The following is a 26785-nucleotide window of genomic DNA, read 5'->3' on the forward strand; positions in this document are numbered from 1 at the left end:
AACTCTGCATCTTCATCCTTCCACTTGCGGTGGCTAGTCTCCTCAAGGACGTGATTTGCCATCACTCCTAGCCCCAGGATGCTGCTGAGAGGAGCAATGCCATCCCCATCAGGCCAGTGCTTTTGTGGCATTGGATCCAATCCCTGACTCACTGGCCAAGCTTCCAATACCTGGAAAATTCCCAGCTTTCTGTGAGGTGAACAAATGAATCTAACCCATCCTACAGATCCACTGCCAGCAAGGACAGGGTTTGAACATAGAATGGACAAAGCAACAGCACAGAGAGACACAGGATTAGATATTCCTGTGCCCAAATGTGGCCCACCAGTGACAGCAGAGGCTGCAGTGACACACACCCTGTGTGTCCAGAATGCATTCATTACATGTGCTCATCTACATCAGCAGCCTGGTCTAGTGGGAGGTGTCCCTGCCCATGGCAGGCAGGGGTGGAGCTGGATGGGCTTTGAGGTCCCTTCCAACCCAAACCATGCCATGACCCCATGCTTCCATGATTAGGGAGTCAGCACTGAACTCCAGTCCTGCAGGGAAGAATTCATTCAGTCCATGGACAGGACTGAGAGCCTTTCATCCAGGGCAGCCTAAGGAGGAGCAGCTGCTGTGCCAGCGGCAGTCAGGTGTGCACAGTCACTGCCTTTGGGAACCTCTTAACTCCCCAAATTGAGTTTTTCTTTGGCAATACAGCCAGGACTCCCAGAACAGCAGGGGACACCTGAAACAGCTAGTGGGTAATCATCCACGTTATTCCCACATGCTCATTAAATCCAGGAAGAGCTGCTCCACAATGAGTGCCCTACCAAGAACAGCTCAAGTAAAGGATTACACGCTCCTTTCTTACAGAAGAGCAGCACAGTTCCTTTTTAATTTACCCCCTGTGCTCTATTTCAGTGTGTCCCCGTGGCCCTGCTCTTCCCAGCTCCCCAGACAGATCCATGGAGCGCTGTGTGTGGCAGGACTTGTGCCTCACCCCCCTGGAGCAGCCAGATGCTCTTGTGGCTTTGTGAGCTCTGCCAGGACCAAGGGGGAGGCTCTGCAACTTCTGCAAGGGCAGCACTTGAGAGAACCATCTGTAACTAACAGGGCCTTTGGGGGTTTTACACAACAGCCACAGCCCTGTGGTCACACCATGGGATGCTCCTGCCAAGAAGGGCACTCCCTCTCCCAGCACAGGCCAGTGCCAGGCCTGGAAACTCCAGCCCTGGTGTCCCAGGCACCGCCAGGCACCCAGCAAAAGCCAGAATGTTGACTGGCAGAGGTCTGGGTGCCCAGACCCCAAACACCCCAAACTGCTGGGCAGTGCTTGTGCCAGCAGCAGGGAGTGAGAGTGAATCCTCTCCCTGCATGGATGCTATTTCCAGGGACAGGGAACACGCAGCTGTCCCTGTCCCACATCTCCTCAGAGGAAGGAACTGAGTTTGTGACTGGCCTGTCCATCCTTGTACCAACTGATGGCAGCAGCAGGAATGGCATGAACTTCACACTCCAGGGTCAGGCTGTGGTTCACTTTGATCTTCACCTCCCTGGGGGACAGCCCTGTCCCTGAGACATCCCCTTTGGCAATGGTGGGTGGAACTGCACACAGACAAAGGCAGAGAGGGGAGAGACTGTCATGGCTTATTGGCTGCTGCAGCATTTCGACATTAACTAAGATGATAACCTCCTGGAAAGCAAGCATTCCCCCAATAAACTGCCTCTTGCCCATAGCCAAATGCCAAATCATTACTCTATACATATATATATATATATATGTATTTTCAGCTATTTTTAGTACAGCTACTATGCACAAAAATATACAAAATTGGGTTCAACACTTTTGAACTTTTAAAACATGCTGGTTTTTAAACAAGCAAACCTGACTACAGCCCTACCTAACTACAGCACTTCATTATTACATGCCTGGCTTCAATTCTATCAAGTTCAGGGTATTGTAGTCATTGAGGAGCATTTTAATGGAAACTAATATTCCCAGAAACATATGTTTGATCACAAGTCCACACTCAGGGTAACTAGTCAAAACTCAACATTTCCACTGAAATCCCTGTGTTGCAAAATCCTGTTTCTTTCTGAATCAGAAGGAAAATAGAATGTTTCAAAATTCTTCAGCTGCTCCCCAGCTTGGTCTCATAATATTTTTGAAATTATGTAAAATGCTTTCAGAGAATTTTCAACTCTTCTTTTCCACTGGGAATTTTTAATTTTTCCCCTAATACTTATAGTATCCTAATAACAACTGGCAGTTGCAATGGCATTTGGGGGTGGAGGGCATTACATTCCCACATAGCCATGCATTAGTAATGAACTCATTTGTCACCTTCTCGTTATTCCAAATCCAGAGGGGGCTTATTAAGGACTTGGTGTAATTAAATAACAGTATGGGTACTGTAAGGGAGAAACCAATTCCAAATCAAACTGGGAAATTTAAAATAAAGTTAAAAATCATGCTTGATTGAGCCCATAATGAAGAGTTTGAGCTTTAAAATTGAGTAGGTAGAGATTCTCAAAGGAAAATGTGCTGACAGAAAGTTCGAATAGGAAAACTCTTGCGCATATGAGATGTTAGGGAAGGATATTAAAATAATATCCTTCTGTTTTGCCTTCCTCAATAAAGCATCCCATTAGATGTTAGAGGCCCTCTCCTGTTTTTCTAAAATGGTTTCTGTGCTCAGGAGGTTCTCTGCTCACATCTCTCATTGTGCTGCACTCATCTGACCTGAAAATCAGCTCCAAAAGAAGCATTTCAGAGGAAAATGGAGTTCAGTGTTTCTTAAATGTCCTCCCTTGAGTGACATAAAGGTTTTTAGCACAACTGTAGCATTGCAAAGGATACAGCAATAAACTTTTCTGGTGTTTTCCACCAGCAATGCCAGAGATAATACAGAAGTCTGCTCAGCAAAGCCATTAATAGGAAATCCTGTATTCATCAGGACAGATAACACTGCAATGGGGAAAATGGAAGAATGCAAAATTAGAATTTCAAAAACTGAAAGCAGTGCCATACTGTAGACTTTCACTTCATAGTGCCTCAGTGTCTCCCCAGCCTCATTTGTGGCTATGCAGGTGTATCTTCCAGCGCTGTCCTGCTGGGCATTCAGGATCTGCAGGGTCCGCCCACCTGCCAAAGACACAACCTTTAACAGCATTCATGCCAGACTCTTGCTTCCCAGTTGTTTAAATACTTCCTGCAGCATATTTCCAACCCTTTGGTCCAAAATCTACTCTCTGAAGAGCAGAAAACCTGACTGCTTACTATGCTAACTACCATGTGTAATAAATGAGTGCATGAGTCATGGCAGTGCCATGGATCACAACTCCTGTTGCTTATGGATTCTTGGGACATTTCTTAAGAATATTTGTCAAGAAATTTGTGCAGGGAATTTCTTGAAGATATTTAGCCAAGACTCATTCTTTCTCTGAACACTTGCAGTTAACAAGGTAAGGTACTTGTACATCTACAGTACTCCAGTCTTCCCTCTGAAGCTTGCTCCCATTTTCCATTTCCACAGGTACCAGGGAAAATTTATTCTACTAACTAAAAATGGCAAACTACTAATAACCTAGAAAAATCCCACCTCATTCTCTTTATTAATTTGTATCTCTCTCCATCTAATTTCCACATTTAATTGCAAGTCATTTATATTCATCATTAACTCATATGAATTTTCCCATGATTTTGCTTGTCGGTACAAAATAATAAATACATAATAAAACACAAATAAACAATCAGTCAATGTGAAGTACTTAAAAATATTGGAATGGGAAGTGCTAGAGAAGTACAAAGAATTCAAAAATGGGTTGGAAGGAACTTAAAGCCAATTCATGGGCAGGGGCACCTTCCACTAGCCCAGGTTGCTCCAAGCCCCATCCTGCCTGGCCTTGGATACTTCCAGGGATGGGGCAGCCACAACTTCTCTGGGCAACCTATGCCAGTGCATTGCACTTAATAGAAATATATAATTTGATTTTTAAAGAAGTCTGTAATAGAAAAACATGCAATAAAAGGATCAGGCGTTATTTCTCATAAGAACAGGGTTTACCTGGCAGAATGCGGATGTTTCTGCTGGACTCTAAGGGATTCCCATCTTTCAGCCAGGTGATGGTGGCTGGGGGGTAGGAATAAGCTTCACAGACCAGTGAGGTGGGGCTGTTGAGGATAACGGTGATATCCTCTGCATTCCCTTGGCTGTCTGCTCCCACAATGCTTGGAGCCACTGGGAACAACAAAATCAGTAACCACAGGGAGGAAAGCCCCTCTCTGAAAAAAGCCTATTTTCTTGATCCCTGTTCAGTCCAGAAATCTGGCTGCAGCCTCAGCTAGTTGGGGAGCAGTCCTACAAGAAGCACCAAAACCCAGACCCAGATAACACTCAGCAGGTTTTATGTTTTGTCCTGAAGTCAGCAGCGATCCCAAACCAGTGGAATCTGGTGCTTTGTCCACCCGTGTGGACAAATCCCACCCGTGCCTTTGTCAAGCACAGCTCCCCAGGAAGCTAGCCACCACTCCTTGAGCAGAGCTGCTGCTTGATGATCCTGGAAGGAGGGATGAGCCTAGGAACAAGGGTGTGGAAAACAAACTCACCATTGTTTGCACTTCGTTGTGCAATAACCCTCATGAGGGAAAACAAAAAAAAAAAAAAAGAGGAGTGCAGATGGTTTCAGCTTTTCTGAAGAGATCACAATCTGAAATGCTCTTCAGATGCTCCTTGCTTGAATAACAATAAGCCAAAGTGCTGTCCTGCCCATTCCATAGGGACAATATCCTGTGAAGGTTCCCTGTGTTCCAGCTCTGTTGCCTAAAGCACAGCACTGGTGTTTCTATCAAACCACTATCATCTATCAATTACTAAGATGTAAAACTAATCACAGACAGGCAACCTGTGCACTGCTGCCACAAAAGCCCTACAGAATTCCAACAGGACTCTTTCTGAGCTGCCTGCTCCTGTGGCAGAGGCAGCCCAGCTGCTCACCAAGCACGTTGAGGCTGTAGGTTTTGCTCCTGTCCCCAGCAGCGTTGGATGCCACGCAGGTGTAGCGCCCCGTGTCCAGGAGCTGCGCCTCGGAGATCTGCAGGGATCGCCCTCTGGACACGATCCTGGCATCTCCAGCCTCAGCCAGAGCCTGTCCATCCTTCAGCCACGTGACCTGTGGCACAGGGTTCCCTTGATGGAGTCGGGAAAATGGCAAACATGAGTTGGTGCATAACCTCTAGGATATACCAAGACTTCTGAGAAACAGGAAAATACAGTTTCAGGTGTACTTTTCATGTGCATTCAAGGAGGGAAGTTCTGAAAAATGCATTCTGAAGTCTCTGAACCTCCTGAAGTGATATATACCTTGTCTGAAATTCCACAGGCCTTTGAAGAAGAAATATCACAGCAACATCCCTTTTGGCTGATCTCATCCAATCTTTACAAGGAGTGCTTAGTCCTGCTCTAAGCACCACAGTTAAATCTAAGATTTAAAAATCCCACTGAACTGAAATCCTGTTAAAAACAGGCTGTGCAGCACCAGTAGTGATCTGACCATGGCTTTGATGAGCAAAGGTAAATCATAACCTGTTCATTTACCTGTCACCTCACATGTCAGGGTAACTCCATGCTTCTCCTTCACTTTCACATCTTCAAGTGCATTTTCCCCCACAATCCCTGGAGGCACTGCAACAGGCAAGGACACAGCATCAGCATGGTTTCAGCAACACTGAAATACAACAGGCTGCTTGAGGATGCTGCCAGGAGGGATGAGCCCAGGAACACAGGACTAGGAGAACAAATTTACCATTGTTTGTGTTTGGTTACACAGTCACTGCCATAAAAAAAGAAGAGCAATACAACAGATTCCCAACAAGTGGATGCTGTGCCACAGCTGATCAGCGTTCTCTGCAAATACAGCTAATTCCATATGGGAATGAACACACTACACAGGTCTAAGGCACCTTGCTGTGGTACAAATTACATTTTTCTAGGGAAGTAAAAGATAAAATCCCTAAAATACCTATCCCACCCTCCCCAAACAGCCAACCCAAGGCAAGGAAACTCCTACTGTATGGCTGATGTGGCTGACATGTTTCCAAATTATCCTGGTCAACTTGTGCTTTTGGATGTGGAGGGCAGATTATGAGCATCCTGGGGAGTAGCTGTGCTGGTTAAAAGCTGTGATCAATTATTTCTTTCGAGGTAGAGGCATTTGTAGATCAGGCCAAAAGAAATTGGCACTACAAGTCAAAGTAGGCATGGAGTGCAACGGGCTGAAAAGGAGACCTGTAGTAATTAGAAAGCACTCCGTCTCCAGGAGATGTAGGAAATTTTGTAACAAAAATGTCAGAGTAAGGAGCCTGATTTATGTTTTAATAATCCTGCAAAGTGCAAACTTTCAGTCTAGATAGAAGACCTAAGAAGAAAGGAATTAAAATATATTTAATATGTTTAACAGTTTGTTTGTGATCTAGCTTGTGGCTGGAAGCAAACATTTTAAAAAAGTAAGAATCATGGAAATATGCAGAATTCATTGTCAACAGAGACAAGAATGTTACACCAGATTTCTGATAACTAATGAAGGGTTCAAACTTGAGTGAAGGAAACAGATGGGGGAAAACAAAACTTAAAATCATAAAGTTCAGCATTAAAGTCAGGCCAGAAGTTTCTACTATTCATAAACAAAGACAGCAACTCATTGCTTTGACTCCAAAATAATACAGTAAGTCGTCAACACATCTTAATTTCAAAAATATGGCAAAGCCACACCAAACCCTTTTCAAATATATAAATATTGTGCTTATTCCACCAAGCTCTGCCTGCAGACTGCTGCACCACCTACAGTAACCCAGAAAAACCCTAGCATGTCTGTGTACAGCTCCCACTGACAGCAACTGGTGAGGCTTCTGTGCCACTGCCAGGACCCATTCCAGTAACCTTCCTCTAGAAAGACAAAGAAATTATTGGGGGAGGGAAGAGAAGACTGAACAATGGAATTTTCCACTTGAAATCAGCTTCACTGAGCATTTTTCTTCAAGGAAAAAAAAGCCTGTGCAATAGAGATTCCCAGAACCCTCAAGAACACCCTACTACTAAAACCCTCCAAAGAAAACAGTCAGACAATGAATGCTTTCCAGTGTTTATCCATCTCTTCCATTCTATCACACTTACACTTCCATGAGCTCATCAAATAAACATGAACTGACTTGAATGGGAGTTTTCATTTACTGGCTGAATATGCCCAAATCAGCTGGAGGCAAAGGAAGGTAAGGGGTGCTCAGCACCTCAGAGAAAGGAAAAACAGAGAACAAAATCCTTAACACCTCAGAGAACAAAATTCTACACAGAAATGCTGAGAGAAAACTTGCACTGTGCCAAACCTAACAGTTATTGATAAAAATAACAGTTACTAAACCAAAAAGTAGTGTTTTCTGGGGAAAACACTGATTTGCAAAACTAAGTAATATGATAGAATAGTACAGTAATGGTTCTAAATAGCCTCTAAAGAGCCTGCTGGACAACTCCTGGTCTAAGTGCATCAGCAGGACCATCCCCTACCACATTGGTTTATATCCTTTGTCATATTAAAGGCTCTGCTGACTAAAGGTTTCCACTGTACTGGAGCTGGGACTGCTGATCCTGGAGAAGAGAAGGCTCTGGGCAGACTCTGGAGACCCTTCTAGGACCTCAACAGGCTCCAGGAGAGCTGGAGAGGGACTTTGAACAAGGACCTGCAGGGACAGGACAAAGGGGAATAGCTTCCTACTGCCAGAGGGCAGGGATAGATGGGATATTGGGAAGGAATTTTCCCCTGTGAGGGTGGGGAGGTTGTTGCACAGGTTGCCATCCCTGAAAGTACCCAAGGCCAGGCTGGGCAGGGCTGGGAGCAAGCTGGAGTAGTGGTGCTCATGGGGAGGGGGTGGGGGAGGTTTAGAATGAGATGTGCTTTAAGGTCCCTTCCAACCTAAACCCTTCCAGGTTTCTATGATTCTATGCAGAAGAAGCTTCTCTGTACAATCTGATTTTCTGTCTGTGGTATCAAATTCACTTTTTTCCCCCCAAGGATGTGTGTTTTGGCATAATATTTTTTAAAATACCAGCAAAGTATAGACAATGCCCTCCCCCTTACTGTATAAACCCCTCTCTTGTGCTGCCCCAAACCCAAGCAGGTACTCACCCAGGACAGAGAGGTGGAAGTCCTTCCTGGCCTCTCCTGCAGCGTTGGTCACCACACAGGTGTAATGTCCCTCATTTGCCACACTCACAGGGCTGAGCTGCAGTGTCCGGCCCCCTGAGACAGCCAAAAGAGCATCAGAGTCCTGCTCTGCCAGCCAGCACCATCCCAGGGCAGGGCACACACACCCTGCTCTGCCAGCCAGCACCATCCCAGGCTGGGCAGGGCACACACACCCTGCTCTGCCAGCCAGCACCATCCCAGGCTGGGCAGGGCACACACATCCTGCTCTGCCACCCAGCACCATCCCAGGGCTGGGCAGGGCACACACACCCTGCTCTGCCAGCCAGCACCATCACAGGCTGGGCAGGGCACACACACCCTGCTCTGCCACCCAGCACTATCCCAGGCTGGGCAGGGCACACACATCCTGCTTCACTGCATGGGATTCATAGATTGCCACTCAGGACATGGCAGGAACACTGTGTTTGTAACACACACTGCTAGGCAGGAAATTGGGATAGCACACAGGACCTCAGCAGGTTTTTCACTCACAAAAGTGCTTTGCTGTACTGAGATTCTAAATGAATATTCAGGAAAATTAATAATGCCTCATTGGTGATTATTATGTGTGTACACATAAAAATAAGCTTATCTCTATAAATACCTTGTTCTATAAATACCCTTAAGGTATCTTCATAGATAAGGAATAAAATTTCACCTCTCTTCTAGCATTTGCACTAATTGTGCCATCAATAGTAAGAGTAACAGCTGATAATAGCAGTGGTTTACATGCAATGGTTTGAAAGAACAGATTCTTCTTGAGTCTGTGGTAGTCAAGTCATCTTTGCACAGACACATTCCTTTAAAAGGAAGATTTGCAAGTATGTTTAAGGCACAGGCTGCAGGGGAAGCAGGTGAGGTACAGTGGATTTTTTTTTCTTTTTCCTAGAAGATATGCAGGAAGGATCATCAAAAGTAAACATCAGTATCTGGAAAATGCTCTCAAGCACTCGGTGTAGTCATTGGGGTATCCTGTGCAGGGCCAGGAGTTGGACTGGATAGTCCTTGTGGGTCCCTTCCAGCTCAGGATATTCTGTGATTCCATGATCTTAATTAACTGACTAAAAGCTGCCAGCAGTGTATCCACACACTGAAATTATCCACAATGCCAAGTATGTTTTCAGTTAACAGAACCAAAATCTTGCTTTGGCAAAGTATTTAAATCCAAAATTAGAGGGGGATTTTTGTTGTTGTTGTTGCTGTTTTTTACAGCTTTACAAGCACAAATAAAGCTCCAAGTGCCATGCTGGCTACAGTTCACTACCACAACATGTAACTTTCTGAAGCACAAAGTTTGGAGGAAAACAAAGGCCTGAGCCCTGGCGCGTTTCCCCTCCCATACAGCCAACATCCAGAGACAATAAACATCTTTTTGTCTCTCCCTTCCTGACTCTCGATCCGGGAGGTGAGATTAGTGTGGGTGTAGAAAGCAAGGACAGAAACAATCAAGCCCAGAAGATGTTATTTTTGTTGATGGCAACTTGAAACTGAAGGGAATGCAGAGCAGCTCCCAGAGCCAGGTTCATACTGGGAAATAATCACACACCCACTCCTTTTTCCACACACCATATGCAAAAATGGGAAAGCATAGGACAGGATTATCTGTAACATTAAAAGCTACACTCATTAAAATACCCTGAAGCTTATCAGCTTCAAATGCAGTCTTAGCTGAGCTCTTAAACACCTTCCAGCTCTTTACCTGATTGTTTTTTTTAGGTTCATGATGCAGGCTTTGCATGGTGGCTATCATAAAACTTCATAGAAAGTTATTGTCATGAGATTTCTACTTGCCAGCGGCAAATCCAAGGTCAAAGCAACAACATAGCCAGAAATGCTTTTATATGCACTCATTTCTGAGGCTCTCTTTGGTTTCATATACAGACCCATAGAAATTAGAGATGTGTTTTGGTTTTTGTCATTTGTTCTTTCAAAGATTTTTCCTCTTTAAATGGTAAAACAACTGTAAAGAGGAAGAGGTGAAGAAAAATAAATAGGAGAGATAATGAAGAGTATTTCTGGGCATGACAAAGTGAGATGTTGCCAAGTGCCCTCCAGCTTTTGTACCTGAGAGGATTCGCACTGAGCTGTTCAAGGTGATGGGCAACCCATTCTTGAGCCATGTGATTGCAGGCAAGGGGATTCCTGAGGCTTCACAAACCAGGGAGATGGGATTCTTCTCCACAGTGCTGATGTTTTCAGGCAGCTGCAGGTAACCACCAATACTTGGGGGAACTACAGCAAAGAATAAGGAAAAGTTATACTTCAGAGCAAATACAAATTCATTTTGCTCACAATATTAGTGTCACCCAAATATTAGTTTACTGAGGGTGAGTAGCAGGGTGGTCTTGGTTAAACCTTAATTAATCTCTCTCCAACAACAGAGTATTTCCCACCATAACACTCACCTCAATATCACGTAAAATTGTACCATATCCTGGTTATCTTGGGAGATGAAGCAACTTGGGGTAGATTGATATTAACAGAAAGAGGGCTACAATTTTAAAATACTCAGGAGTTATAAACTAGGCTTTGGGCTTTTCCTAACGGTGCAACTAGAGCTGCGTGCCCTGCAGCAGATCCAGGAGGTGCACTGGGCTGCACACCACGGCTTGGCCCCCCAGTGGTGAATCTCCACGTGCCCCAGGTGGCCCCACTCACCGTGGACACTGAGGTCGTATTTCCTGTCGGCCAGCCCGGCGGCGTTGGTGGCCACGCAGACGTAGCGGCCGGTGTCGGACACGCGGGCACGCTGCAGCCGCAGCACACGGCCCCCGGCCAGCACTGCCACCTCCCTGCCACTGCCACTGCCCAGCGCCCGCCCGTCCTTCAGCCACGTCACTGCCGGCTCAGGAATGCCCTGAGCCTCACACTCCAGGGATATTTCACTTCCCTGGGTGACAATGACCTCTGACGGGTGGGGACCACTGTTGGATATAGTTGGTCGAGCTACGGAAGAACAAGGGACACAGTCAATGTAGGAGTCAACTGGGAGCTGCACTTCAGCATCTTCACCTGCTGCTGAGTCAATTTTCCAGAGCAGCAGGGTCAGTAAAAAACAAATCAGCTCCTTTCCCCATCTCCCACAGCATAAAGTAAAAATGTCTTTTAAAATGTTAACTTACAGGCAATTTTTAAAATGCAAACAAGAGAAAAAATTAAATTAAAAAACTGTCCCCACACTATCAATCCCTACAAATTTTGGAAGATTTTCTTCTCTGTAGGATTGTTTAAAGATACGTCCTTTTAGTCCCAACAAAAATATAGTAAAGTCTAAGGGAATTAAGAGAAATCTAAGTTCATTCAGTTGTCATCACTACTGCAGCTTGGGGACAAGAATAAAGGGATTACATCAGTGGATTGTGCACTTTTTCAACAGGGATATGCAATGTCTTGGTCAAGCTACAGGTCCAAATTGCCAAAATTTTAATGACATAACACTCTCCTTGAACTACCTCTAAACAGTCCTACAGCCAGCACTCCATCTCTGGAGAGCCTGCAGCTCAACATCACCGCCCAGTTCACACTCCCGTAACATTAATGCCCAACTGGTAAACCGTGATCAGAGTTTTCCTGGCACTTACTGTACACCCTCAGGCTGTACTCTTTGGTGGCACTCCCAGCCACGTTGGAAGCAATACAGGTGTAAGATGCAGCATCAGATCTGTCAGCAACTGCAACCTGGAGCTGTCTGCCCCCAGACAGCACCCGCACCCTTCCCGATGGCTCCGGCACCACAGGCGAGCCTGCAAGACACATTCTGTCACATAAAACCACACAAGTGGCCAGGAGCAAATCAAAGTCATGTGGTGTGAAGTCCACTGGTTCATTCAAAAGGACTGAGTTGTACATTTGCTCATTTTAGATGTACTCTGTCAGAGTTTTTCCAGAGAGCAGGAACTTGGCACAAGCAGATCCTGAGGACTTTTTGTATTAACCACTGATTTCATGGCATACCCTGAACTAAAGCACACTGACTCTCACTCACATCCATCCAGAGTTTGGAACACCTCCACTGAGCAGAAAGCCCAGCACTTTCAGTAAAAGATGACTCACTTTTCAGCATATAATTGTCTCACCCTGCACAGCCAGTGCTTAGAAATGTATAGTTTAGGCTTCACACTATGTGCTGTGTGTCACAGGCTTCTTCTCAGGAAATCCGCAGTAGAAACATGACAGCAAACTCCCACTGCATTCTCTGAGCAGATTCTTCAGTCTTGGAGACCTCAGGTTATCCATTTTCATCTTTCCAAACTGCAGGGAAACTTCCTGACAGAAGGAATGCACCTGCCATGGATAGTTCTAACAAGCTGAATCTTCGCTCCCCTCTTGTGCCTTTACAGTCTTCTCTACAAAGTGCACCAAATATCAACATGCTGAAAAAGAGACTCTTCCTTTCTAACTGCTTTTCTAAACTTTCTAGCAGGTTTAAGTCTCCTTCCTGCCATTAAGTGTACACACATTAGCCTTGCAGTGCATTTACATGTCATACAAGGCCTTTCTAGCTTCCAAGAGACAGGGTTTAAAAAGAACTTCCTGTTCTCTGAAAATGTTATGCATTGGAAAAAGTGTTCTGTAATTAAAACCTGCTCTTTCCATGGGCCAGAATTAATTAAAACAAGTACATACCATATTGAATTGTTCTGCTTAGAAAAACACAAATATAAGTAAGATTGATTAATAACACAAGAATTACCACACTGGAAAAGTAAATGATCTTATTTTGTCCTCTATTCTCTCTCCAGCAGTGCTAAAAGAAGGTGCTGAAAATAGCTGGGTTTGTCTGCCAACTCCTGAAGAGGTGTTTGGCAATGTAACTGACCCCTAAAGCACAAGGTGTGCAGACTACTCTTGAACAAGATGGGAGGAGAGAAAGGGTTTGGTGAATCCCCAAAGCAATGACTACAACTACACGTATCTTCACCGCTTGGCAGGATGCCATGGCTGTAGATTTAAAACCAGCTCAGAGAATCTATGTTATGCAGTGGATCACAGGGCAGAAACTCAACTTCACACCAAGGGACTCCCAGTGACCCTGGCCCTGACATCTGGGATCCACAAACAAGTCTTACAATCCCAGAATGGTTTGGGTTGGAAGGGACTATAAGGACCATCTCATTCCAACTCTCTGCCATGGGCCCAGACACCTTCCACTTGCTCAGAAGACATCTACCCTGGTCTGGAACACTTCCAGGCATGGGGCACTGTGCTGCTGTCCTGTTGCTCCATGGTAAATAAACATTTTAAGTGCTCCACAGTTCATTTTTGAGCAATCTCAGCACTTCTGCTTGCACCTTTAGAAACACCTAATCCAAGCAGAGGTGAGATAGAAAGAAGGGAATAATCTACTCCTGGAGCTCACGTTACTCAATGCCAGGATTATGCAGATATATCTGCACATCTGAACTCCTCAGAACACACCATCCAAAATATACACAAGATGAAAAGCAAACCCAACAGGTCAGAATTATCCCATTTGCTTTATAAAACAGACAATTGGCAGTTACCCACCATTCTTTTTCCAGGTGAGGCTGGGTGGTGGGATGCCGCTGGACTCACAGATGAGGCTAATCAAGCTCCCTTCATTGACTGTCAGCTGAGAGCTGTCATCTGAGCCAGAAATACTTGGTGACACTGCAAAGAAAAGCCAAATAAGTGCAGTCTTTGAAACAATACTTTATTAGCCAGCAGTAAACCCCAAGCGACCCTCATGCAAATCTCTCCCATTCAGCTCTGAAGCAATGACAAGGATTGTCTCCTCAATGCTAATCAGGCCCTGGGTAGGGAACAAGACACTTGGGAATGACTGCATCCATCCTTCTGGGCACTAAGGGCTGCTGCATGCACAGGCTTTAATTTGGGCTGCCTTTAATGGACTTCACCGAACAAAGATGGTTTGGGGAACTTTGTCAAGTGACTCCAGCTCTAAGAGCCTGCCTCATTCATGGCCTCAGCTAATAAACCCACAGAGATCATCATCATCAGTGACTTTTAAAATTCAGCCTACATTTTTCCTTTGAATGTTTCCTGCATCAGCACGCTGGCTGCCACATCCAAAGCTATGGATCCCACCCCTCTGATCACCCTCCTGCAACAGAAGGATCACTCTGCTTTACAGCTCTGTGAGTCTAAACCAGCTGCAGACAAAAGGGACCAGTGTTTTACTCTGATTCTCAGTCTTAAAAAGCTTTGGTTCAATCCCTAGGGAAGAGCTAATTGCCTCTTAGGAACCAGGGAATCATTTTCATCAGATGAAAATAGAGTAGGTAGAGACCAAGAAAAAGCAGAGGAGAATGTAGGTTGAACCTGGCAAATAAAATCTCCCAGGTGAGCAAATTATACAGCACTTTTTTAATGCATGCGACAATATCCAGTTTCTCCTTCTGACACCTCCAGCTCTCCAGCAGCAACCAGATGTGTGGGGTTTGAAACAACAAGGGCGTTATGGTACTGTCTGCTTTACCCTTGATTTGTCCTGCTTCCAGCCAGGACAAGCCTGTGCTATTCTCTTCATTTAACTCACAGGCTGGCTCCTGGATCCACACTTAGCTCTCACAGATCCTCTGAAGGATACATTTCCTGGATTTAAAATGTCAAAATATAGCAAGGAGGACTTTGGATGCGGGGCATAAATGAAAGCTATAATTCTAAACAATTATCCACAGAGGCTTTCACAGGCAGCCTGTGGTTTCTATCAAGCTTATCCCATCAAAGCTGCTAACTAGCAAATAATTATTCCTCCATTCAAATCCTACTGGAAAGGCCCTACTGCACAATGGAACAAATCTAAACCCCTCCAGCAAAGGTCCTGTGCAAAAGTCTGGGAGAAAAAGAGGCAAGCAGAGGCTGACCTGCACAGCAAATGGTATTTGCTTCAGCATGGAAAAATGGCATGGTACTACAACATCCACCTCTAACTCAAATGCCATGAATGGATCTTTTAATAATGTCAGACTTGAAAACTGAACTGAAAAATGTCATTTTAGTGTTACAAACCCTCGTATGTAATTCTAGTCTTGTGACTCCAAAGTAAGAAATTGATTAACAATAGTAAAACAGGGACATTTCAGTTTGAGCATGAGAGGAAAATGATGGTGCAGAAAATCTCCTCAAAAGCAATTATTAAAATAATGTCCTAAGCCATATTCATCATAGAGCCATAGAAAAAAATATTCAAGCTGTTTTTATGATGCAGCACTAATAAGTTTGTAAGGCAGCTTTTATTTATCTGAATTTTCAATGCTTCAACATTTCAGTAAGTGGAAAGTTGGCATGTTACTTTAAATGGAATAAAAGCTATGGATCCAAACCCAGGTAGAATCATGCTCACAGAATGGTATGGGCTGGAAGGGACCTTAAAGATTATCTTGTTCCAAGCCCCTGCCATGAGAAGGGATGCCACTCGCTAGTTATAGTTCTAACTACTCTCATTCCTGCAAGCTCAACAAAGGCCTGTAACTGGTGTTAATTTAGAACTAAATTAAAGCAATTTGAAAAATGTGTGCACTGCCTTAGGCCTGTTCAACTACAGCAAACACAACAATATATCCCTGTACGAGCCTCAGCAGCTGAGTGTTGATGAACTACAGAGGATTTCAGTGTCTCACATCATAATTCAGCTCTGAACCTTGTTCCCATTTCTGGAATAAGCTTAATAAATCTTACCCCAAATATTGACATTATAGTTCTTCTCAGTTTTCCCAGCAACATTTGTTGCTTCACAAGTGTAGCGTCCAGTGTCCTGCACTTGAGCTCCTTCAATCTGGGGACAAAAGGAAAACCTGAGTTTCTTCTTCCTACATAATTACTCAGGAAATGTGCAGCGAGAGGGGGCTAAGGTTTCAATTCTATTTTTATATATGTCTCCCAGAATATTAATAATAGAGCATGAATCCAGCAAGCTCTGTACCCAGCCAGCTGTGGCACATCTCTGCCATCCCTCCCTCCTCACACACTACTCTGCTGTCCCACCTCCATGGAGGGTGCAGCTTCCCCAGGGCGAGCCCAGCCTGCCCTGCCTGCCCAGCTTACCTTCAGCACGCTGCCATCTGCAGAGATGCTCAGGCCTGGCTTCTCCAGCAAGGGCCGCCCGTCCCTGAGCCAGGCGAGGCGGGGCGGGGGCACGGCGCTGCCCTGGCACCGCAGCTCCAGCGCCTGGCCCAGCAGCACTGACACGTTCTGCTCCTCGCCCACGATGTCAGGAGGGACTGCACCAACACAATCACACAATGGGTTACCTTGGAAAAGCCCTCTGAGACCATCCAGGCCAACCATTCCCCAGCACGGGCAACAGCCACTGGTCTTAAACCCCTCCAGGGATGGCAACTCCACCTCTGCCCTGGGCAGATGTGCCAGCCTGACCATCTTTCCCGTGAAGAATTTTTCCTAATATCCAATCTGAACCTCCCCTGGCACGACCTGAGGCTCTTTGCTCTTGTCCTATTGCTAAAACCAAGGGACCTTTGGGCACTGAAGATTTCACAGAGCATACATAATGTGGAGTTAAGGGACTTCACTGTACCAAGATAAAACCACATGCCTTCAGCTACACACAAGTTCAGTTTCCTTTATACCACAAAAACAACAATAATAATTTTTGATATTTACAGACTACCTTTCACACAAAATAACACTAGTGAGGTATCAGCTACAGAGAAATCATAAGGATAAGCCAAGAGTAGCAAAAAAACCCCTTAAATGTAGCTAGAAAGGAAAATGCCCAGTACATAAAAATGGGGGAATGCATTCCTGAAAGAAAGAAAAAGAGCTGCTGATTGAAAAAGCTCATGAGATAACAATCAACCCCAGAAGTAAAAAAATGTCTTAAGCTGCTCCAGACAGTGCCAAGAAGGATACTTAGCTTTAAGGAAAACTCTGACCTACAGATAAGTTGTCCAGAGATGGCCAAATACAGCTGACAGAATAAGTCATATACAGAATTCATGGTCAGCAAGCAAGTCAATAGGTTAATGACTTAATCGACAAATAATAATCTACAATTAGCTCATGTATCAGATTTGTGGTATCTACCAATTAATGCAGTTGTTGGCACTGAGCACTATATTTACATTTTTCCTGCAGTTCAGTGATAACCTCATTATTACGCTATTATTTCCAAATCAGACAGTAGAAAAATCTCCTTTTGAAAGGAAAGTTTTCTGTGCAGAAATAAAAAACACCAGAACACTGGACACTTCAATTGAAACCCATTAGCTGTTCTTGAACAGTGCCAGGATTTAAGAAAACACATTTCCCCCCCCCCCCCCCATTTTTTAATTCTGTGTTTCCACAAGCAGAAAAACAAAAGTAACTGAGAAGGCAATTAAGAACTAAACCTTGAACACAGCAAATCAGAAATTTTCCACAGGGGAAGTGTTCATGGCTGGAGTCAAAAAGAACACAGACAAAATACTGCCCCCAAGAAGTTGACCAGGACTTTTATGGTGACATTTCCTTTATCCTTTAGTTTTGGGATCCATGACCCCAGACACTGAGGGTCTGAGTGCACAGAACTTTGAGGTGAGAAGGGAGGCAGTGGGGCCATCTGTGAGAACAAGCACAGTAAGTTAATCACACATGGGAGAGCAGAACAGGTCCCAAAGTGGCACTCAGGGGACAGCAAGACAGCTGTCGAGGTGGCCTGAAAGACCAGGAACAATCAAGCTTTGTGTTTCATGCCCAGGAAGTACAGACCAGAGCTGCTGATTTCACAGATTGGAAATAATTTAGGGAAAAGCCTGGTCCCTGTGGATAAGAAATATAGTAAGTGAAAAAAAAATCTGTTTATCTTTTTATCTTTCTAGAACTCACAAAGGTCCAGATTCTTTATGAGTATTGTGGAACTGAGACTTGGAAGCTGATCCATTCCTGCAGAAGGCAAATTTATTTCCAAAGACTTTTCAACCATTTACTTTTCCTCTCAGCTCAATGAATTGAAATGGGCTCAAAAGGAAACTGAGTTTATGACACAGACACTAAAGCACTTATTTCTGAAGGAATGGGGTTTAAAATTAATCTAATTATGTTCATAGTAACTGTAAGTAACCGGGCTTGTTCCAATTCCTGGCTCAGTGCACATTTCCAACCAACTCAGCTCCAACTCTACTCCATATAATTTTCCTCCTGTGGCTTCTTAATTAGATTGCTCTTATGAGGCAAGTCTGAAGAGCAATATTACTTTTTGGTGACAGCCTCATTCAAGCTGGTCCTGCAGCTGAGCTCAACCCTGGCCAGCTTCTAATACAACATTAATTTTAAACACACACAACTCCTAACTCTTTTCATTTCCTCCAGCTAAAATGGACAGAGGTTCCAGAAAATAAAAGAGGAATAATAAATATACCTATGTCACATTACACATACATACACACCTGTCCTCAAACTCCAAAGGAGACCCTGATATTCCTTGCTCTAGACATGAAATATTCCAGCCTATATTAACTTTGGCTCACTTGCCACAGCAGAGCCCTGGGTTTCTAACTGCCCCTTCCATATGCAAAAGTCACCAGGATTTCAGTCAGGAGTACCCTATCCTCCCCATGGCACAGGATAGGACTGGGTGAGTTTTAAGCTCCCTTCCAACCCAAACCATTCTATGAATATGAAAAGGCATCTGATGCAAGTTACAAAAAACCCAGGATGAAATTCATACAAGTTACAAGAAAGCACAGAATCACAGAATATTCTGAGTTGAAAAAGACCTGCAGGGATCACCAAAATCCTGCACAGGATAATCTCAACAATCCTACCAGGTATCTGAGACCACTGCCTGAATCAGAAGGGAGAATTTACATAGGTTCAGGCAAAAAAATTCAGAATTAACTCACTGACAATCTGGAAAACTGACAAACTAAAAAAACACCTCTTTCCTGCTCCTTTAAGGAGACAGAGCTGACTGGCTGGACTCAACACAGTGTCACTATTTAGCACTAAAAGAGTGCCCTCCATTTAGGCAGGCAGAGCAAGGCTTGGGAATGGCATGGGAACTGCAGAGCTGGATAAGGAACTCCCAGTACCTCCTTCTGGTGCCATGAAGACAACAGAGCACTGGGCCCAAGAATATCTCTCACCTGGCAGATCCTTCTGGTTTACACAAACATGTGTTTTCTTTTCTCATTTGTAAATGAGCTTTTATGCATTAGACCTGTAAATTCACTGCTGTAGTTACATTTCTTCAAGGATACACAGGACACACCTACATGCTTTAGTAAATGAAGGTGAATGTGCATATATGTTTTAACTTCCATACACAAACCACTCCTCCTCACTTGGCCTTCCATTACAGGCTGAGACTATTTTTACTCACCACTGCTCAGGGTCTGGGTCCAGTGTGTTACATTAAAGCTTGAAGAGCAGCTCTCAGAGCCAAAAGGAAGACGTTTGTCACTCACCATACACATGGAGGTCGATGTCCCTCTGGCTCTCCCCCGCAGCGTTGACGGCCACACACGTGTATGTCCCCGTGTCACTGAGCTGGGCACTGGGCAGTGACAGCACCCGGCCCCCCGACAGGACCTGCAACGGGAGCACAGCACCTTCAGGCACACCCCAGTGCCAAACACAGCCAGGGGAACTCCTAGGGCTCCTTGCAAAATGGAACACTTGTTTTGCCACTGCCTTCCGCCATCTCCCTGCACTCCAGTGTTCTCTTCTAATCCAGACTTGCAAAAGCAAAATCCTAACTTCATGCCAGTCTCTAAGGAATTCATGGCATTCTCAAGACTTTGCAGCATCTGGACACCCCTCCATCCCACCAGCTACAAACATGCTGTCACACCTTTTGTCTGTGCCCTGAGCACTCCCCACAGAACACAAATTCCCCCTCTTCCCTTTCAGACCATAAAATCAACTTCCAAAAACCAATCACAGCATCTCATTCTACCTCTGAAGTATCTCCTTACATCAGAGGCTGGTTTTCTTTTCTGAATTACTGTTGTATGTAAGAGCTCTCCAGATCTCTTCAGCAGAGGAATCTGGTCCAATTTCTTCTTCTGCCCAGTAAGTGGAAAATTTTTTGATGCAAATTTACTCAGTATGACATCAGCTGAAAGGACCACTTTATTTCAATGTATCTCCATCTTCCACTTCACACAGTACTGGAGCTAAATTCACACCAACCACTCCAGAGCAAAAGGCCTTATATTATTATTATTCCAAATTATCCATCTTATTCTCTTCCATTAAACTGCCCTGACTTAAAAGCCTCCTCCCACAAGAGGGAGCATCATAGAGCAGGATCTGTCCCTGGTACCTGGAGGCCATTGCTGACACTGGACACAGGGCTCCCATCCTTCAGCCATGTCAGGATAGGGGCAGGGATGCCTCTGGCTTCACACTCCAGTCTCACTGCATTATTGACCACTACTGTCACCATGTCACTGCTGCCAGAGATGGATGGGGGCACTGAAAAAAAAATACATAGAAAAAGGGCTGTAACAGCTACATAAGCATATTAATCACAATGAAATGAAACAGGCTGCCTAGTTTTGGATGTTATTTCTATTTTCTCATGTTACTCCTGCTGAACTCTTGTAATGTCTTTGTTCTGTGCCAGATCCTGCTCTTCCCTAGCATGAGCAGGCAGATAACTGCAGTGAAACTACTGTGAGCAAGGTATGTAGGACTGGGCCCACAGCCCAGAGGACAGCTGTGAAACCCAGGAACCACACCATAACGCCGGAAAATATTCCCTCAAACTCTTCTACTATTCCATTTAGACCTTCTGAAAGACTTTAGGAGTGGTAGGGATTAAAGAAAGGAGTTTACCATATAAACCACATAAAGCAAATCCATACACAGAGTGATGAACTGCCCTGGCAGAGCATATGGAAACGTTTATCAGATGAGACTGCAAAACATCTGCCTCTCTGATGACACAAAACATTGCAATGGAACATCTAAAGCACTTACTCTAGGCACACAGTCTAGCAAATGTTGTAGGGCTCTGGTAGAAAGGGAGACAAGAATCATTTAAAAAGGAAGATGTTTCATGCACTAGGAGAATTAACACTATTCTATTTGCTACTACCACTAATAACTTAGTGATAAAGTTTAAAAGTCAGTATCAGATAAAAACTTAATGTTTAAAGTCACTCCGGCAAAGAGATGAGAATGGTGTGAGCTACTCATACATATCACTCTGTGTGAGCGGAGAAAACGTGAAAATTCTGCACTGAAAATAAGATTCATTAATGAATTTAGCAACCTCCAAGAGCCTGTACCTCAGCTGTGGCAGCGCCATCCCTGGAAGTGTCCAAGGCCAGGTTGGACAGGGCTTGGAGCAATGTGGGATAGTGGAAGGTGTCCCTGCTCATGGCAGGGGGTGGAACTGGATGGGTTTTAAGGTCCCTTCCAACCCAAGCCATTCCACGATTCTGTGATTCTCCTTACTCATACATATATTTCAGCAATAGCAGTAAGGGCAGAAAAAAGGTACAGGATTTTATAATTTTTTCATCTTTTCCCCACAGAGTTCCTCCTATTGCAGTACAACAGCATCTATTGCTCTCAAATGCCTGAGAAAGCTATAGTGGGGAGAAAGAAGTGAAAAAAAATAAATACAATGAAATCATATGAATTCTAACTAAACTTGCATTCCACCAGATTCCTTCAGTAAGCCTGCCTGTTTCCATTCAGTGTTAAGCCTAAGGTATCAAGCGTTGTTTTTCAATGCCAGAAAGACCTGATAACACTATTGGCAACAGAAACTGGTGAATAAGACCAGTAGTTGACAGAGGCAGATGCTCATGGAAATCTAGAGCAGCCTTTCCATAAATGCAGCACAACTTTCAGTACTTGGCATTTGAACCTGCTCTCCATTAAAGAGTCATTGCTTCCACTGGTAAAGAGGGCAAAACCTTTAAGTTTTGTCTTCTCAATCTCGTAAACCCTAAGGACAGTGGATGATGAACCTGTGGATGGTGAATTCCAGCACCTCTCTACTGTCAGCCTGGCAAGACACCAGCTGAATGAAGCAGGCTCATGGACAGTTCAATGCAATTAGTTCCTTTGATGCCATTACTTGTGGCTGCAACTGCATATACTCTGTTCTAGAAGTGGAACCTCTGTGTCTTAGAAAATTTCAGTTGCCTAGAAAATTCTAGATGTGTTTGCTGAAATTCTGCCATCCCTAAAAAGACACATGTGTACTCAAGGGTTATTTTCCATTTAACTAGAATAACGACCTTAGCTCTAAGGATTTCCTGGGAATTCATCACTGGGTGGGGTTAATTGCCTTTGACTGTGTCTCGTGCCATCAGTTTTTCCCATGATGGTCATTAAATGCATGGAAACACACTGCCCAAGTCATTAATTAACATTAATAGGAACTATATACTGTGTGTGCACGTCAGCTGGGGGCACTGTGCCAAATTTGGGCCACACTTTTGCATGGAAGACTCCCACAGAAAACCGGCTACATGCACATGGATGTATCAAAGGTAAGAATTTGAATTATGGCCACATCCAAAAGCCACTGAAATCAGTGCAAAAGCTCCAGCTGGGCTTTTGCTTAGGGGTCTCATGTCAGCAAACACCCACACACTTCAACTTCATCTTCTTGGACACAGCACATTTTTCTTTAAAACTCTTGGATTATGAAAGAGCATTTGATCTGTGTCCTTTGTCTACTGTGAGCTTCAAAGTCACCTACAACAAATCCCAGCAACTGCCCAGGCCTCCAAATTGCTCAAGTGATCCCTTAAACAAAATCCCTCTTCCATAAATTCATTCTTCCTAGGAATGCCTTACCTTGGCACATTTTCCACATTCAAAACACCTATTCCAATATCAGCTAGAAAACAGAAGAGTGAAGAGCATGGAGTGCCAAGACAAGGGGGAATGACTTCCCATTGCCAGAGGACAGGGTTAGATGAGATATTGGGAATGAAATCTTGGCTGTGAGAGGGCCCTGGAATGGAATTCCCAGAGAAGCTGTGGCTGCCCCTGGATCCCTGGAAGTGTCTCAGGCCAGGTTGGACAGGACTTGGAGCAACCCGGGCTAGTGGAAGGTGTCTCTGCTATGGCAGGAAGTGGCACTGGATGGGCTGTAAGGTCCCTTCTAACCAGAACCACCCCGAGATTCTGTAATCACGTGATGAAAGACACCAAATCTGTTAAGCAGACTGGAAAAGGAGGAAAGCAAAGGTGGAGTCTGCATGCATTCTTCCTAAGTGTCACAATACAGGGCAAGAGGAAATAGCCTCGAGTTGTGTTGGGGGTAGGGAGGTTAATTTGGATATTAGCACAAATTTCTTCATGGATAGGGTAGGCAGCAACTAGCAAAGCTGCCCAGGGCAGTGGCGGGATTTAAAAGCCGCACGGACGGAGCACCTGGGGACATGGATCAGCGGTGGCCTTGGCACACCGGGCAATGCTCAGTGCTCACTGGGACTCAATGCTCTCAGAAGTGTTCCCCAAGCCCCAGGAGTGTCAGTTCCGTGGTTGTGCACTCACCATGGACCTGGAGGCTGTAGAGCAGCTCGGCGGTGCCCGCGGCATTGGCAGCCAGGCACCTGTAGAGGCCGGAGTCAGCCACCTGCGCGCCCTCGATGCGCAGCACCTGTCCCCTGTCACCCAGCGCGCGCCCGTCCTTGGACCACGACACGGCTGCAGGGGAGGAACGGGGACAAATCACTGACAGCCCCGACAGATGTGGCACCACAGAGCTGTCACGCTGGCCACCTCAGCTTTCACACACACACCAATGTTTAACAGTCAATGGCAGCACTAGTCGTGATTAAGAATAACAAAACGGAACAGAAAATCAGGAAATAGGAAGATTTGCTGACTATGCCCCACAATTTAACAGCAAATCTGACACCATCATCCACATCCCCCATATATTTATGGACAAGTGTTCTGAAATTGAGAAATTATAACACAAAGTAAAATATAGGAAGTTTACTTATCCTATACCAAGGGAAAGAGCAGCTGTTTAAGACCACACAAAAATAAAAGGTGTCCCTGCCCATGGCAGGAGGATGGAAGGAGATGAGCTTTCAGGTTCTCTCCAACCCAAACCATCCAGGGATACTACAATATCCCTAGATATTATAGAGATATATAATACGAGATAGATAGAGGATCTATCCGGGGATTCTATAACATGCATCAAATTTTTTTACCTTTTACCTTAAATTGTCACTACATTAAACTGAACTACCTGGGACAAAGAATCAAAACATAAGCAACCAAATCAAAGGGTAACTGGCAGATCAAAAAACTGAACACAAAGAGCAGAAAACTTGGTGTTACTGCAGAAGAAAATTTTATAGGAAGTTGACAACCAAGAAAATCTGCAGATTTTGCATCTCAGCCAAAAGATGGCACCATGCATCAGGAGAAAGGGTCCTTGAGGCTTTGCTGGCACTACTTCACTACTCAGATGAAATTACTGCTCATGGAAGAATTATCTGTAATACACATGGGGGTTTTGTGGAAAGACTCACACCCACTAAGTGCTCTGGCCTGACTGATGGATAAGACTTGCACACAGCTTCTCTCTTTTCCAGTGGGCTGCTGTGCTCTGACTTTCCTGACTCATGTTATATCTTGACAATAGGATGTGCCACTGCATCACACCAGGGGTGACCAAACTGTTCTTATTGCATAAATTATCTGAAATCCATTGTTTTAGCTGTTGATAACTAAAATAACTGAAAATTTGGAGGATAAAGGAAAAAAAATTAAAGGAGCATAAAATAGACATAGAATTCTTTTACTTTTATAACATTTTACTTCCTCAATATTTTAATTTTTTAATGTAAGTATAAATTATTCTACAAAATAATACTTTGCTGTGAATTAATTCTTAATAAGGCAGAAAAGGAGAAGCTGGATGCATCTGAAATGCAATAACACCTTTCATCTGAAAACATTGCTATAATCAGCATGAGAATAATTTGCTATATTAGTATTAACAATTCCCCCTGTTTTGCCCTACAATAATTAATACAGCAAATTGCTCTCATAATAATATATCTTTTTATATCTTGCCAGGTAACAAAACCCACACATTAAAGAAATCCTAGACATGAGCACACGTGACAGGCACACTCAATCCATAAAGTATTTCAGGTCTGCCTTACACTAACAAATACTGAATTGACAGGAGATAAAAGTGGATGTGTTTAAAGCTCATTCAGTAGAAATCAAATAGTGCTCTTGCCTGTGGACAGGGCATCACAAGGGAATAGATTATCCTTGTGATATGTTTTCACTCATTCATCAGTGGGGATCACTGAATTCCTCAATCCTTCTTCCATGTCAGCCCATACATTGACATTTCCCATCACACAGTTTCTAGCTGGTTTAAAATCACACTATTAGCTCCACATTCAGCATATCCATTACTTTCCAAAGACACATGAAGGTGAAACCCTTGATGAGATGTTCCCCAAGGGGCACATGGATACCTGGCAGAGGGTTCCCAGATGCTCTGCATTCAAGATGGACTGGATTATTCACCACCACTGTTTCATTTAATATTTTTCCTGCATCTTCCAGACTGGGTGGTTCTGGGAAGAGACAAAAGCAGCAGGTTTCCATTAATTCAGCCACCCAGCTAGCAGAGCATATGACCACTAAGTCATCTACCCTTGGAGAAACTTTGGGCAGTGAGTTGCACAAGCTTCAGCTGCTGGGTGACCAAGGAATTTCTCCAGAAATTCCATCTCTGAAATGGGAATACTCTCTAATTATATAATCTCATTAGTGGTAAGAGGAATAAAACATTATTTTTGCTAATTTTCATTTTTATCCAGGAAAAATGGAACTTAAAGATTTGCAAGTAATGGGTACACAACACAGAACAGCAATTCTTTCCTGTGGCAAGCTCCTCTCACTTCAGCTGGTGATAGTAAACTGAGTAGTGTAGACAGCTTTTACCTTCCTGAAGTTCCAAAATCTGAAAAATTACAGAAATGCCAGATAGTAAGAGTTTGAACATGAAGACTGACAGCAAAGGAGCACTTTATGAGCATGGGACTGACACTGAAGTTGGTTGTGATGCAATTATCACAGTCTGAATGTGGATCCTCTTTCTAAGTCCCACTCACAGAGACTCTGCAACCTCTCCTCGCTTCAGTTTAACGCCTTCCAGCTTGGTTTGACAATAAAAGTCAACGATGCCATACCCTGTGAAAATATTGCCACAGTCTATTCCTGCACCTCCTGAGGATTCCCACTCCTCCTTTGAGCACCAGGTCACATCAGCAGTGCACAACACTTCGTGACCACTTCTAAGCCAAATACATGTAAATCATGGTGAAAGCACTTATTAAATTCACATGCAAACGACAGCTTCTCAAGTTTCCATGATTCTTTTTCTATTGTTTTTAGCTGCAAAAGAAAATTCCTCTTAAACAGGGTGAAAAATCCCTGCACAAGAAAATATTCCTTTCTCAGAAAAGTTATTCCTGTAAAAATTTCCTATTTCCCAGGGTCACGGGGAATACCAATATCCACAAAAACCTTGGATGAAATTAGTAATAACAGCGGTGGTGTATCACAAATTGATTCAGAAACACAGAGTGCCCTTCTGAGGGGTGGGTTAGTAGAAATGTGT

At 44.1% G+C, this 26785-nt stretch overlaps 1 protein-coding gene across 1 annotated transcript in view; it reads right to left on the bottom strand.

Moving 5' to 3' along the window:
• HMCN1 (hemicentin 1) overlaps window positions 1–26785 on the bottom strand; it is a 162945-nt gene that overhangs the window by 47389 nt on the left and 88771 nt on the right. The window contains exons 37-52 of the mRNA XM_063165448.1: window positions 25635–25736; window positions 23674–23826; window positions 20471–20622; window positions 19611–19734; window positions 16252–16427; window positions 15886–15982; window positions 13732–13854; window positions 11805–11966; window positions 10882–11169; window positions 10288–10455; window positions 8164–8277; window positions 5583–5669; window positions 4983–5174; window positions 4053–4226; window positions 3017–3130; window positions 1445–1590 (exon numbers count right to left, since the gene is read on the bottom strand). Coding sequence (XP_063021518.1) covers window positions 1445–1590; window positions 3017–3130; window positions 4053–4226; window positions 4983–5174; window positions 5583–5669; window positions 8164–8277; window positions 10288–10455; window positions 10882–11169; window positions 11805–11966; window positions 13732–13854; window positions 15886–15982; window positions 16252–16427; window positions 19611–19734; window positions 20471–20622; window positions 23674–23826; window positions 25635–25736 — 2372 coding nt within the window. The remainder of the gene's footprint in view (window positions 1–1444; window positions 1591–3016; window positions 3131–4052; window positions 4227–4982; window positions 5175–5582; window positions 5670–8163; window positions 8278–10287; window positions 10456–10881; window positions 11170–11804; window positions 11967–13731; window positions 13855–15885; window positions 15983–16251; window positions 16428–19610; window positions 19735–20470; window positions 20623–23673; window positions 23827–25634; window positions 25737–26785) is intronic.

Source organism: Melospiza melodia, chromosome 11 (genome assembly GCF_035770615.1).
Source record: "Melospiza melodia melodia isolate bMelMel2 chromosome 11, bMelMel2.pri, whole genome shotgun sequence".
NCBI lineage: Eukaryota > Metazoa > Chordata > Aves > Passeriformes > Passerellidae > Melospiza > Melospiza melodia.